Source organism: Paralichthys olivaceus, chromosome 17, assembly GCF_024713975.1.
Source record: "Paralichthys olivaceus isolate ysfri-2021 chromosome 17, ASM2471397v2, whole genome shotgun sequence".
NCBI lineage: Eukaryota > Metazoa > Chordata > Actinopteri > Pleuronectiformes > Paralichthyidae > Paralichthys > Paralichthys olivaceus.
Window position 1 is genome coordinate 1,593,706 of NC_091109.1, and position 15,876 is coordinate 1,609,581.

General features: G+C 42.0%; 1 protein-coding gene across 1 annotated transcript; it reads right to left on the reverse strand.

Annotated features, from left to right (window-relative positions):
• Positions 1-11,279: 11,279 nt before the first annotated feature.
• sox17 (SRY-box transcription factor 17) lies at positions 11,280-13,543 on the reverse strand. The gene is made up of 2 exons (XM_020087251.2): positions 12,887-13,543; positions 11,280-12,536 (listed from the first exon to the last, which is right to left on the reverse strand). The coding sequence occupies exons 1-2, from the start codon at positions 13,182-13,184 to the stop codon at positions 11,638-11,640; spliced, it is 1,197 nt and encodes a 398-aa protein (XP_019942810.2). The 5' UTR covers positions 13,185-13,543; the 3' UTR covers positions 11,280-11,637.
• Between the last annotated feature and the right edge of the window lie 2,333 nt (positions 13,544-15,876).

Here is a 15,876-nt window from a genome sequence, read left to right on the forward strand (position 1 = left end):
GTGCCGGTGGTGCCGTTTGAAAACAAAATACGCAGCTCCAGATTCATAGCCCTCGTTCTAACTGGTTAAAATTCCTTACGTTGCAGCTGTCAGGAATTCAATTATAAGTGATGCAGCTGCACTGTGACCAACAGCCACTTTGAACATTCAGCACAATTAAAAGGCAGGCTGTTGATCCTGCAAACATGATCCCTTAGAAACTTTTCCTTTCAACCCACAGTTTCTCTTTGTTCTCTCAGAAACACTAAAGAATCCTGGTTTCATTCCATTTTTCCTCTGGGAGCAGCTGGAAAATGTGGCCCGGCAGAATCAGAGACAGAAATATGCTTACTACACCAAATTCCATTCAAGTTATGTGATGCTACATCGTTTCACCCCCCTCCCCCCGTTTAACTTCCAGTGGAATTCCCAGGTTTTGAATGAATCTCTGCCAAACAGGACTCATAAGGTCACGACCACCACCGCCGCCGCCCGGCGCTGCTCCTCCAAAACCCCTCGCGCAGCAGTCAGAGGTCCCCACCCCGTCCATTTTGAGTGCTCCATATCAGCTGTGCCAAGCTTTTAATCTGCCTGGTGACATCCCAGTGTTTCCTGCATGGGACAGAGGGAGAGATAAGCACGCTCCCCTGTGCGGTAAATCACTCCACACTCCCACTCGTTCACTGATATGACCGTTATTCAATTAGACTGTGCTCGAACTCCACCACGATTCTGTGATGATTATACCATCAGAGGCCGGGGATTGTTTTCACATTATTATCTTTCTTTTTCCTCTCTGCACAGTTATTTAATGACAAACATGCAAAAAATGTTTGGTATTATAACCAGTGGTGGGATGTAAACTCATTTTGAAATAGTGGACTTTTTTGTACTGAATCATAAATCGTACCATACCTTTAATCTTGCTTTTTAATTCTGCCTGTTTCTGTCTAATTCATAATTTGTTTTTACCTTCACATTATTATTTACTGTCATACGTTTGTCTAGTCTTATCTTGTTACTGCATTTTTCTCTAGTTCGCATAGTTTCTATTTTATTTTTTCGACGCACTGCTTTCCTGTTATCATGTGTTGTTTTTCCTTCTCTATGATTGTGAAACTCTTCGGTTTCACAATCAAGTCCTGCTCTATAATTCAGTCTGACCTCACTTGCATTCCATAAACTGAGCAAAATGCATTAAATGAGAAATTGGTCAGTCACCGTCTGACTGTGTCTCCAGGTCTGAGCTTTTTATGTTTGAAAGCACCTGGTTTATATAACTGTGAGAAGTGTTTCACATGTTCACTTTGTTTACAGCTTTACTGTCTTACCGGAGCCTGGAGAGAGCAAAATTGGATTAAAGTGCAGTGGCTCTCTCCTCCAGACGTCAAACAGCGACATGAAACAACAACATACAAACCTCACTGTGAACATTTGCTGAGTTTTTTCATTTGAATTGAACTCTCCATACTTTTTACTTCTCTTTGCTCCATTTGTTTGACGTCTCAAGATATTATTATTATAGTATTAATGTATTGTATTATTCTTATTAATAATAATAACATTAATAATAATAACCATCATTAAATTAATACATTTCTTACTGAAAAGCAAGTAAATAAAAATATAAAATACAAACCATAAAATATGAAATACACGTCATATTGTAAATAGTAAATTCACACAACTTTATTAATCCCAATTCTTTTGGAACAGCTTTCACGAATACAAAACAACCGTAAACAAACACACAACATAGACAGATACTATAGATACAGTGGAGCTTAATGATTTCTCGTAATAAATATAAAGTAAATAAAAGTGACAATAATCTGTAAAAAGGTCTATTAATAACCTTTACGTAATATTGATTTAAATTTAAATCCAGCAAATGAAATGTAGCTTATGTGTATTACCACACTCCATTTTCCACAACTTTAATTCTTAGGGTACATTTTTCTGCCAGTACTTTAACTTCAGTCCTGATTTGACTCCGTTACTTGAGTATTTTTAGATTAGTTTTACTTAAGTAAAGTATTTACTGCCAAACATAAACAGCTCACAGCAGATTAAAAATAATGTGGCAAGCCGGTGACTTATGAATCTGCAGACTGTGAGGATACAGTACATCAACAAGCGAGCCTCCCAGCAGCAATATAAATACTGATATGTGCAGAATGTGGACTATTTTTCTCCAGAGGGCCGCGGCAGCCTGGGTCCTCCTCACCAAAGGGCTGAATACCACATGGCTGTTAGCTTTTGGAGGGTCCGGGCGGAGGGCCAGTCTGCTGACGGGACAACCTGGCTACGCACGACCCAGATAGCAGGCCGGGTGAGGAGTGATTTATCCGTCTGTGCTCGCATCAGACAACCTTCCTCTGATTAAAGATCAGCTGAGTGCAGGGGAGAGGGGGCGAGACAGGCGGCCTCCCTGTGTGAGACACTGGCATCCTGACCACCATACAAATGGACTTTCCAGACGCTGCACGCAGCACATGTACTGTGAACACACACGCTCACTCACACACACACACACACACACACACACACACACACACTTTTACCAGTGGGCATATACTGGGGAATGTGCACGTAGCTATTATTTCTACCCTCTCTCTCTTTTATTCTCTCTCTCTCTCTCTCTCACACACACACACACACACACACACACACACACCAGAGCCAAGATAAAGACTCATTGAGTTGGCCTTGACTTTTTCTGAACCCGACAACAAAAGGATGTGGTGAATCTGTGTCGCCCACTGTTTGACTTCTCTCTGAGGGCTGTTAAAGATCAGTGTTCCTGATGTTCAGGGTTCACAAACAGGTTACCACCTCCATCAATTCCAACTGAGGCTGTGTACACTGTATATTTGTACATGGATTCTGCCTCAGAATGATAATTTTCCTTGTACTCCGAATATTTTTAGTACATTTTTTTTTTAAAGAAATATTATTACAGCTTTCATCTTTTAAGGTTTTCTATTTTTTTCCTTCACAAAAGACAATCTATAAAAAAGCCGATAAGATTCAAAAGGGTTTTTATACAACTATGACGTTTTGATTTTATATGAATGACTCTTTATTTTACTGTATCTGCCGTACAACCCACATTTATATACTACTATTGTAGCCATATGAAACATTTAAAACCCTTGTGAAGCACTGTTTGTCTTGTCTGACTTATATATCTTGAATTTCTCATTGACTTAATTTATATATAAGTAATTTACTATACTTGAGCAAGACTTCAGTGTCTTTTTTTAAAGACTTTCCAATAAATCTCCAATCAAATCTAGTTCTTATTGCAGGGACACATCTAAAATCACCGGGTCTGGGGATCAGCTCATGATCGTATTGCAGAAATAGTCGTATCCCAGCCATTAGGAGAAATCATAGATGGTAATCAGTGTGGATACAAATTCAAACAATGCACTATTCAACAGTCCTCTGCTTGCCCATCACTTTCTCTGCAGCAGTTACGGAAACAGGACAAAACCTGGAAATATATGATGATGTCAGATGTGTTGAATGATGTAATAATATTCAGAGGATTGAGCTCAATGATTCTGTCTCTTTGACTTTATAGGGATTTGGAATCCAAACAAAGTTCCTGCTGCTGCATATTGTTTTCACTGCAGATTGAGACGTGTCATCAGGTAATAGTTAATGTTGCGCGTGTGTAGTCTGGGATCACATGTATTTTAACTGTGCGCCTATAATAATATTATATTGTTGAAATGTAAAATCATTTCAAAATAAAAAATAATTTCAAGACAATAGGATCAAACAAACATGTCTATTGCACAAGACACTACAACATGCACTTAACTAGATAATAAAACAATAAATAGACGATTTATCAGGGAAATTACTCAATTTAGGGTGAGCAAGTATATTAACTCATTTTTTGACCTGCTCATGATGATTTGCGTTGCTGGTGTTCCATGAGAAACCACACAACAGTAAATACGCTGCACTTTTAAAGCCTGAATGACTCAAAGCACCTTGCCCTATGTACCACCTTTAAACTTTGACACGTGAACTGCTTGAGCCAAGAACTGAACCACCAGTTAGTTGAGTGGTGGACAACCCACTCTACCCACTGAGCCACTTCATCCACCTGTAGTGATGTCACACATAATGACAAGCAGAGCTGGAGCTTAAAATACTCGGCCGTGCGTGACCACAGCAGGACTGCGAGGGATAAATGGGCCACACCACCTCACCTGGATGAATAGAAGACGCTTTGGACTCTGCAGTGACCTCACACTGCTAATCCAAAGTTACTGATGACAGACTTCTGCCTCTTCCACGACATTAAGTCACGTTGGTTGTTTTTCATTTAAATTTCAAATGTTTGTCGCTGCAAGTGTGGATTAAGAGCAGAATGAAGTATTCATTTTCCTTGATTAAGAACCATTTGTTTTGGATAAACATAAAAACTGTAAAAGCAGGACTTGCTGAGGAATTATTGCTGTTATGGGTTCAATATTGAATTCTAGGGAAAGTAAATTATATATATAATTAATGATCTGTCATAGTCATAAAATGAAAGAGAGCCATGTGCAGTATTATTATCAAAATAGATAATAAATAATGGATTGACTTCTGCTATTCAAACTTTCTGTGTTTTTACATTATGTGGGATTATCTCTTTATTTGACAGGGAGCTTCATGTAGTCTTGTGCACAGCTGACCCCTGGTGGCACCAACTGGCAGTACAACTGACTTCCTCAACCTCTCTCAACACAATTCAAATCATCAAATCATGATCTCACTTTAATAACTTTCAAGTATTATTTCTCTGTGTTTCGCTAACTGACCCAACAGGTCAGACGAGGTGCAGCCCGGAGGAGACACAACCCGCAGAGGGAGGAACACACCGGCTGCTTTTGGGGAACTGGAAGTCAACTGTTTGCTGTTTCAGTGAAAACGTGTTTGATATTTGTCTGAAGTTCATAATCCAATAACATGAACACAAATAAACTTCCTGTGTAAGGGACAGCCCTCAGACAGATTGTGATAATGGAAAAGAAAAATACCAAACAATGTCTAGACAAAGTACGGAGTGTGCGGAAATTCAACTTTTATAGCATCATCTTTGGAGGATGTCTCTTTTAGTTTTTGTATTTTAAATTTAAATTGTATTCAAAGGGATGAAGAGGCCACAGATATAATCATAATTATTAACTTTAAAAAATACAATTGGCTTTAATAGATAAATATCAATATTTTAGTCTTACATATCTCCCATTACGTCTTTCATCCACTAAAGGTTACGAGCTCAATTTTAGTTTAAACTCACTTACGTTTACACAAATGTGGTGAAACTACTAATTTACGTTGTGAGTGTCAGCTGCTCACACAAACACAGACTCTCATCCACACAAATACAATGAGACAACAGAGGCGGTTGACCCGGGTCGTGACACCCTGACCCCTCTCCCCTTTATTTAGACCATATTTTTATGTATTCTTATTTTTTAGGAAGTCCTACCGGTGATTCCCAAAGCGGTGGCAGTGGTGTGAATTTCACAGAGCAAGGCTTCCTCTTGGACAGAGGATGTTCCCAGCCAATCTTTCATGGATGGAGCAAACAGGAGTCATCGGAACCAGGAAGTGAGGACAGGTGCTCTGTGGAAGATTCACAGATCCACACAAGGAAAAAAACACCGACAGACAATGGTCCGCATTTATCTCGTGAGTTAAACATCGGACAGTTTTATCATCTTCGTCAAATGTCAAGTCAAGTAACCCTTCACTGGCATTGTTGTCGCTTCAAGCTATGTATTCATTCTTTGAAGGTTATTTCTGTCAACACCTATTTTAGCTGTTTTATTTATCTTGTCCACGATTTATTGTTTTCAACATTCATCCATACTTCCTTTTAATTACCTTTAACTACTAGCTATCATAAAACGCTTTCAACCATTTGTTTAGAATGTTTAGCTGGTTTCAACTTTGTATTCATTGTGTTTATATGATCTGTTTATTCAAACATGTTCAGCTGTGAGTCTTTCAACAGTTCACACACTTTAGTTGCTTTTTCTGAATTAAGCTTTAGCTTTTAGCTCTGTCTCACTTTATCCATTATTTCAGCGTTACATTTAGACTTCAAGTAATGATTTACTCTATCTAATTACTTTTCCCAGGTTCCATTTCGCTCACTATTTAATTACTAATTTAACTGCGTAGTCGTTAAATCGATCTTCTTCACCATTCATTGGTGATTTTCATGTAACGTCATCGATTTCAACTTTCATCGTATAGTTGCAATAATAGTTAGCTAGATATTGTATAGTTTACTTCATAACTATTTCAACCATTTGTCTATTATGTTTAGTTGAGTTAAACCATTTATCTATTTCAGCTGTTTTACTATTACCTGTTTCACCGTCATCATGCTAGCTAGCAATCTCAAGTGATTTCTCTTGATAGCTATCATTACTATTTATCCATTAGATTAGTTAATGATGTATTTCCCCGTTTCAGCATTACGTACTTTTCCTTAGGAATTTATTTCAACCTCATCACTTTTGGCTTATCTGCGCTCTTACTAATAGTATTCATATGTTTCTTTGTGGCCTTCAGGTGTTACAGCAGATCAACTTTGTTTTTACCTTCACATTATTATTTATATTAATTCTTAATTGTTGATCTATTCTATCATCTTTCCACACATGTGAGAAATAAACTGAAAAAAAAGTTGTAATTACCGGACATACGTTGCTTTTTCATTCAATTTCAAGAAATCGTTGCTACTTTCCTTTTTCCTCTGCTAATGCCCATATATTAAAATTACTCATTAACGTTGTGAGGTTAGTCACATGTTGTTCTTACGGACCAGCATTGCTCACTTTCCTTTACATGTTTCCTTAGAGGTTCCAAAGGAGCCAACAGGGAATCATGTAACAGGAGGACGCAGGACCTGCAGAGTGCAAAGTGTGGCTGTACTCTGCCAACACCTTTTCGCCTCACAAAGAAAAACAGAGCGGAGAGGAAACTGACTGCTGATGTAGTCATCTTATACTCACTGCCCGCCTGGACACGAGCTAAAAATTGTCCTGAATGCCACGAGGGGATTCAAACAAAAGAACGGAGAGAGAGAGAGAGAGAGAGAGAGAGAGAGAGAGAGAGAGAGAGAGAGAGAGCTGTGCTGATCAGGAGAGGCCGGGAGTTGATTCAGCTCCCTGAGTCAATTCCTGACTGTGAAACAAATGATCCGGCCAGCTTGAAAAATGTCATCTGGCGACAAATTACCATTTAATTCCTGTTGTATTGTGCTCACTTTTGCTGCAGCTGTTCTTAAGTCTAATTTTACACTTTTACTCCGATGAAGTTGCTTTTGAATCCTGTATCGAACATGACCTTTACATTTCCTCTTAAATAGCTTCAAATTAAATTATATGTTTTATTCAACATGTGATAGAGAACTTATTCTTTATCTGCTGTCTTCCATCCTTCTCTGAGTTCTTTGTATCATAAATACTGATCTAGATCTGAAGTATTGAAATGAACATATTATTATTGTGATGTCTGATACATAGTTTTTTATACGGTTTCCTGTATTTTAATAGTTTGTATATATTAATTGAGGTTTTGTACAATCCTCAATTACATACACAATCACTTTCTTTCTTATACCATTAGCTATAGATGCAGGTCAGTTTAATTGTCTTTGTTATGTTAAATGAGACCAATGATGATTTTATGTCCTTGCTCATTTTAGCTAATGGAGCTGTGTTTTTTATTTATTCCTGATTCATTCTTTAATTTGTGTTATGTAAAGAAACCTTCTTGAGCAGATTGTATTCCTAAACCATAGCAGAGAAGTTATTTTCTTGCATGGTAACATTTTAAAGCAAAGCTAAATGCTAATGTATATTTTAAAAGTTAACATCTTGACCTGAATGTGAAATAAAACTAAATGATTTCCTGATTCTTGATCAGATCTTCCAAAGAAAGAAAGAACACAAGTTGAAATATAGCTGTACCGAGGCAAAGCTGTAAAGTCGTGTCGCACCTTCTGGTGATGTTGCATTGCAGCTGTGCAATAAAACTACTTAGAAAAAGCCATATGTGAATAATCCTGTGAATTTTGACACAGCACCTTATATCCTGGCACAAAGTGTGGGGGTCTACCTGTTCGATTTATCAACTATCACTATTTTTAACCGTGACGTGTGACTGCAGCGACACTGGAATCGGAAGAAAAATAGACTTTTGAGTCACAGCACCGAGTGGAGATGGACTGGATCTGTGGAACTATATATAGTGGGAGCACAACTGGACGCTATGGTGTGACAGGCAGAGACCATAAAAGCGATCAGGCCAGAGAGGGACAGCATATGCCTGGGATTATGAGCAACCAGCCCTGCTTTAGTCAGGGAACACACCCTCTCCTGCAGCTGTCTCACATGCTGTATTTGCAATCTACTATCAATGACTTAATCAGTTTGGGCCCTCGCAGCCTCTCTGTCTCTGTCCCTCTGAAACTGGACAAGGGAATCTTTACCTTGACTAACTCGGAGAGAGAGTGTTTGTATGTTAGTTTGTGTGTGTGTGTGTGTGTGTGTGTGTGATAGAGATTCCTAGGTTGTTTTATGTGCATGTGTGTGTGTTGTTGTGATTGACCTCACACGAGGTCTGCATATTTGCCCGTCAGTTTTGTTGTTGTTGACATTTATGCAAAGAAAGCTTGAAAGATCAATGTCTGTGCTGTCTGTTCTGCAGGCTGAAAGGTTTCTAATAACAGGGTTTTACCTGCAATTAACCACTATCATCATTATTGATTTGTCTTTTTGCAGGTGATCAATTAATCTTGTTTGTCTGACCGACAGAAAAAGGTTTTCAAAACAATGACAAGCAACACATTTTTTAAAAATTGAAGCTGTTTGTTATTTTTTTCCTTTTCAGAAAATGAATTCACAGCAATTTCAATAACTTTTTAAACTTTCAAATTTGATAGATGGCTTACCTGAATAATAAGCATCCTTTTATTTTCTCTCCTTGTTGCTGTAAAACTAAAAAATAAGACAGATCAATAAAGGATAATTGCAACTAGATACAGCTCACAGAGACAGAGTGTATTATCTGAATGTTCAGGAAATTTAACCCACAGATAACTTGACATCATAATCACAGATAAACCATTGAACTGAACTACGTTTGCATCTTGGTCAGACTCAGCTCCTCTGGTGAATTTATCGATGGCTGGATGAAATAATTCCGCCTGTGTGTTTTTGAAAGGCAGCAGCTACCTGAGATGAGATTAGAGCAGTGCCATTATTAAGTGCTGCTGTGTTAATGTAGCCGGCGGCCCTGCTGTAATCTCCGAGTGGCTCTCCGCAGACTGCTGGCAGCGAGGCCCCGGGACACACACACACACACACACACATATACACACACACAAAGTGTGAAAGCCCTGATTTCCGGAGTTTTGATCTGTGAACCCTCCGCTCTCTCAATTTCTTGCTTTTACCTGGAAATGTCTTTGTGTTGCTGCTTAATGCAAACCTACATATCATTTCTTCCATTGTAAATTTGCAACATTCAGAGAGTTCAAAAATTGTAAATTATATAAATTCTTAGCCAAGATGCATTCATACTAAAAACTGGGGGTGAATCTTTTTTCTCAAAGATATCAAGGTCTCTAGTTATTCTACTTCTATTTGAGTCCTAATTTTAATTAATTAAATTCAACAGCAACGGAACACGAACATAATCATCTTCCTCCCTCATCAGTAAGATTTTCATATTAATATTTACAGCATCATTTATTTTTATTTTTTAACACCTTCCTTTGTCCCCGAGCCAAACTTTAAAATGCCAAACACACTTGAGTGAGCTCTTCCTCGTCAATTATCCCTGATCAATTAGTGAGTGGAGATAATATCACGGCTGACATGGGGGGTCTGCCTCTGCCTAGTCTGCACAGGTTGAACCCCCACCCACCCGGGTGATGCCTCGGGGGATCGGGGCCTGAGCCTGTTGTTATGCATCCATTAGCCTAAACAACAGGGAGGATAAACCTGCCACTCAGGTGCAGACTGAATTTAAACACATTCACACCAATTACAGTGGATTCTGCTGCACAGCCTGAAGGGAAATAAGTCAGAGTGAGAGGAAATAACACAAACACATATCAGACATATTTGTTTGGAGTAAAAATGCACAGAAATGTTAGGTGAGGTGGAATAAAACTGCTGTGGGGCTTTAATAAGACAACGCAGTGATTTTCTTTTTATTTCAGTACGAGCTGACATCGTTATAAAAACCGTGGGAAGAACCTGAAATATTTGCCTTGAGGTTCAACCTCTACTTCTCCTGCATAAGAGAATATTTCCAAACATTCAGCATGAACAAAGCACATAAATATATACATCTCTGGAACATGTTTCCTCTGAAGTGCTAAAAATGGATCATGGGGTCATGGTGATTGACCCTCGGAGAAGAACCTCTTCCTTTTAAAACAGGGAAAATCTCTATTTATAAAATGGGACTGGTTTCCAGCTATAAATACCACAAGTTAGCCTCAAGGTTTCATCTCTTAAAGATTTTCATCTGATATGTTTGATTAATGTCCGAGCAAGAGGCCGTCCGGTATCACCGGTTAAATATACCAGAGCCGTTCAGCACTCACCCGCAGAAATGAATAAACCTGATGTCATTGCTGTGTTATTGTGCATATAGCTGCAGCACAGCCACACGGTCAGCTGTGCAAATACACAAAATCAAGTGTCACCATTGTTTAATGGAGGTGTAGTAACCATTATGAATTTTAATGGCCCCCTGTCATTAATCAGAAGAGACTAAACCATTAACAGACAGGATGTCCAGAGCATAAACTGCGCTCCCATGCTGCGAAAACAAGGCGCGGAGTGTAACGATGACTAGGGAGATTACCTCCATTCTGTCTGGGCCAGGAAGTCAGGGTCATGGCCCTGTGCTGCCCTGCTTCCAGGTGAGCAACCGGTGCTGCTGGGGGCCCATCCGACTTCATGTGGAAGTGGGACAAACAAACAGAGGCAGTGCCATGTAACACAGAACCAGTGCTGGATGAACGGTCGAGTTGTGCCATGTGGAAAAACCTCTGGAAAGTGATATTGTGTTGTAGCATTTTCATTTTTTTCATTATTGTGTGTTGTTCTGGATGACAAAACCTTTGATTTAGAGAATAAAACTTAGATAAATATACCTTAAAATAAAGTTATTGTGTTGCCCTAGATGTCTCTACATGAGAAAGTAGAAAGTTTTATCAGAGTTCATTGTAAACAATAAATACAAGAGAGGATGAGTTTATTTGCAAAAAATTTATTTCTCAAAAGTGCAAAAAGTATAAAAACACCTTAAGTATATACACAAACTTTAAAATAGTGACTGTACGATAGTTATTATCGCAAAATGAATTCATATCCCTTCAGGAGAGGAAATTAAAAACAGTGTTAAAATAGTTTATGGCTTTATTAACTGTCTTCTTTACACAGATACAGTACAATGTCCTCTACAAAACTGCATTTCGTAATCTCATGGGCATCTCTGTCAGTAGTGGAAAAAGGAATTAAAAAAATAAAAACATTTTTGTTCAAATTTAGCTGCAGAGATTTGAGGTCAGATCATGTGTCCGTGCAGAGGGGTAACAGGCCGGCCGGGAGGTTAGGAGTTGTTGTAGCTACAGTAATACACAGCTGTGCTGGCGTCTGACAGCACCGATGATATGAGGCTCTCAGGTCCTTGCATGCCAGCCTCGTGTGGCCCATAGGACAGGCCTGTCATGTCCGCACGCGCTGAGGAGGAACTCAAATACTGCTCGAACTCGCTGCGGTCCACCTCGGCCAGCAGCTCTGAGTGGTGCATCTGCTCCACGCTGTCTGCAGAGTGGGGGTGAGAGTCAGGAGGAGGGGAGAGCTGTCCTGCCCCCCCAGGATGCCGTTTAGAATGGCTGGGACTGCAGTGCTGGGTGTAATACATGGCCAGAGGATTTGGGCATCCCATGTAGGAAGGAGGAAGAGTGGCAGACTGGGGTGGCTGATCTGAAGCCGAGGCAGCATGTCGGTGCAGGACGGAGTTGCCGTGGTGGTTGGAGTGGGGCTCCTGGGGCTGGTACTCTGCCGCCTGGGAGTGGTAAGCGTAGGCAGGTATCATGTGGCAGTCCTCTTGTGAATGTGGAGGGAAGAACATGGAGTCTGACTCCACGGCGTCCAGAGGAGAGGTGTCAGGTGTGGGGAGGCTGTAGTTTTCATAAGAGGGGCCCCCGAGGGCATCCCGGTAGTGACTGAGTTGCTGTGGAGGAAGCTGGAAGCCGTGCTCGTGGTAGCCCAGGCCCAGGCTCTCCACACACACCCTGCCGTCTCCGGACATCGCCGCGGCCGGATGGTCGGCCACGCCATGGACCAGAAAGCCAGGGTCCAGCCTCTTAATCCTCTTCACCTGCTTCCGCCGCCGGGGCCTGTACTTGTAGTTGGGGTGATCCTGCATGTGCTGAACTCGCAGCCGCTCGGCCTCCTCCACAAAGGGCTGCTTTTCTGTGACAGGAAGAGCTTTCCATGATTTCCCTGCAGGTCAAGAGGAGAGTGCACATCAGTGATATGTCAGCAGATAGTCTGCACAGCCTGGTGATGCACACTAAAATAGCTTGTTGCCATTTGAGGGGACAGTGACAGGTTTTTTGAGGTTACAACTAAAGCTCAACTCAGTCACTGTAACTGTCCACCTGCTTCCAGTGATAAGAAATGCACTGTTGTTGTAGAATGAGAATGAAATCGATGCAATTTAAAACTTAAAAACAAGCATTTAAAATTCAGAAACTGCTTGGAAAGAGAATGTGTCTCTATTATAACCTGTGGAGATCTTTCATGCAGGGAATCCGCACAAGGTGGATTAAATATAATATAAAATTACTCACCCAACATTTTGCTCAGCTCTGCGTTGTGCAGGTCCGGGTTTTGCTGCGCCAGCCTCTTGCGCTCATCCTTCGCCCAGACCATGAACGCGTTCATGGGCCGTCGGATCCGCGGCTCGCTCTTGCCGCGGTTCTGGCTGCCGGAGCCGGAGGCGCACGGCTCGCTCTTCACCTTGGCGTCCCCGAGAGGACTGAGGGGGTCGGCCCACTGACAGTGTCCCATTCCAGGCATCATGACTGGTATCGCACACCTTGCCTGGGTCTGATCGTCGCTGGCGTAACCCGCATCGGGACTGCTCATCTCTGTCCAACTGGGAGGGTTTGAGGAGCCACCGGGCAGCCCACAGCACAGAGGCGACGACAGTCTACACCGAGAACACCGAGAGGAGGAAGAGGAGGAAGAGGAGAAAAACTTGGGGAGACAAGTGTTTCTGGTTTTTAAGCTGCGGGTAAAAAACAACGCGTCGCATCCATGGGCCACTTCCAAGAGCTGCCTGGAGCTGAAGGGTACCGACTACACAGAGCCGAGTGTGGAGGTTGCTGTGCTATAAACTCACAGGCAGCCAATCACCATGTGGTGGGAGTGCCCACTACTACAAAGGTGTAAAAAAGTTGAGAGTTCCCCGCCTCCGAGCTGCGACCCTTGTTTGGCGAGAGAAGAGCCTCTGGAGGAAAGGACACCGAGAAATAAGGCAAAACTCTGAATGATTAAGTTTATAAAACATGCGCACAGATTAGTTTGACAGCAAGTAAATGAAGATTTGATACAAGGAGGCTTTAATGCATGTCGGTGGTTTTTTTTTTAATGTATGGCACCGTCTGTGCTGTGAGCTGCTTCTGGTGCGTAAAGAGGTGAAACTGAATCCCCTCTGTAATCCACAATAACGTTTATTTAGACCGCCGCTTCCCGTCCAGTTTTAATTCTCACTCCTGTATTAGACTGTTAACGATGCTCAGACATCAATACACTCCATCATCCGTGTGTGTATTGGGGTGGATGACTGTTAAAATCTTGAATATCAGGTTCACGCGTGCAGGCTCCCAACTTTTACGCACGGCCGTCTCCTGGATGGAGACGTTCTTTGACTGGAGCTTAACGAGCTGCACAAAAGGCGTCAATTGGGGGGATTTTAATCATCTAAAGGGGGAAATCAACAAGAGAGGAGAAAGCTTAAATAAACAACCATTCCTTAGTTTTTTAATGGATGTCAACAGATCTTGTGATACTGTTGTCTCAGGCCGTGACGTCCAAATGTCATCATGGTTTCTCCTGATGCTGATACACTATTGGTAGACGTCGGTCTGGGATGTTAATGAACCAAATAAACAGCTGATTGATTAAATGAAGGGCGTTAAATACTCTTAAAGCCATTTTTTCTTATCACATTAACTTGATACAAAGAAACCAAAATAACATTGTCTTCTCGTTTTTTTTCAATGGGAACCATCAAAATCTACATATTTAATTTAATTATTGTTATATGTTCAAATCATTTTACTATTCAATGTCAAAATCAAAGTCAGTTTTATTTTTGTCGTCTGCCCTGGACATTGAAATGTTATCTTTCTCAGACCCTCGATGTTCACACAGAGCTCGAGGTGAAACCTTTGGATTTATTATTTGTATAGATCTTTGCATAAGATCTTGTGTCGCACACGTGTGAACAACAGAAATGTGCCAGAATGTGTTTCCTTGTTATCGGAGCAGCTGTTTCAGACCGGCACAGTGACACGAGGTAAAAGGTTAAAGCAACCTGTAGCACCTCGAACACACAGACTCCATGTGTTTATGTAGCAGAGAATTGAAGCCAGTGTTTGTGGCCAGAAATCCAAACATGGCCCTACAGGCCTGCAGGGGTCCTTATCAGAGCCAGCAGGCCTCGACCTGTCAGCTCCATCTTTTCTCGGACTGTTCCCATCTCGTTATGGTCGTCGGGCCCTCTGACTCGTCAAAAGGGGCTGACAGAAATATGAGAGATGCTTATGCAACATTTTGGTGCCCCCGTGCAGACACCGGCAGGGACTCCAGAGCACACGAGGTGACCCTCTGGGGGTTGGAGGGAGGGTGTTTTGGATGGAGGTCCAGCCAAGCTCGCCATGGGACAGGATCTGGGCCATAACACTGTCATCATCTATTTTACCGCCGATGACCTGATAGGGTTTTCCCTCTTCGACCCTCCATTGAGAGAGAGAGAGCGAGAGAGAGAGGGAGAGGGAGGCTGTGTGTGTAATGTGTCTTTGTGACTGCGTGTGTTGACATGGGCGTGGGTGTGAGTGTGCGCTGGACGCCTCTCTCTCTCTCTCTCTGGCTGCGTGGGAGTGAAAAATCCTGGCTTTTGATGGGAGAAGTCATAAAGTCTGGAGCCGTAGCCACATTTCCTCTACAAGGTGAGGTTCAGAGTCAATCCAAAGGAGGGGAGAGGGAGGTGACACGCCTCATACACCCCCCCTCCCCTCCACCGCCGCCTTCCATTCCTCCCCCCTGTCCCTCCACCAAGTCCCCCACCCCGTGCCTGGGGAGTCTGGGGCTGGGTGGGGGCCAGGGCTCTCGACGCCAGCCTCTGGACTCTACGCTCAGGGAGAGGTCACTTGGCTTGCTTACACAATGGCATTATCTCAGTTCCAGCCTCGGCTACTGCAGCGGTGAGCACTTCCTGTCCCTCTGCAAGCACTTCCCGTCCTTGGCGTAGCTGCACAAACTGTCCGCCTTCCAAGCCAGTTCTGAAACGCAGTGGAGCTGCTGGTCGCCAGTCTTGTCTGTGGGTGGCTTTCTTGGGAATTGCACAATGTGTTTGCTGGCTCCTTTGTGCCGAGCAGCGAGGCAGCGGTGTTAGTTTAAATCACAGGGACGGAAGGTATATATATGTTAGCACTCTGCATGTGCTGATCCCCTGAGCCACTCAAGCTGCACATGGCCCAAACTAGACAAAGCCACAGAAGGGCAGAGTTGTGAGTTTGAACAATACCCAGCTAATTAGCAGTAAATGTTTTTT

Bases quoted from the DNA above. Each gene is read 5' to 3' on its own strand.
- sox17 (XM_020087251.2), bottom strand. From the start codon at position 13,184: ATGAGCAGTCCCGATGCGGGTTACGCCAGCGACGATCAGACCCAGGCA. The intron at 12,537-12,886 runs GTGAGTAATTTT...CTTGACCTGCAG, and splicing joins AGAGCTGAGCAAAATGTTGG to GGAAATCATGGAAAGCTCTT.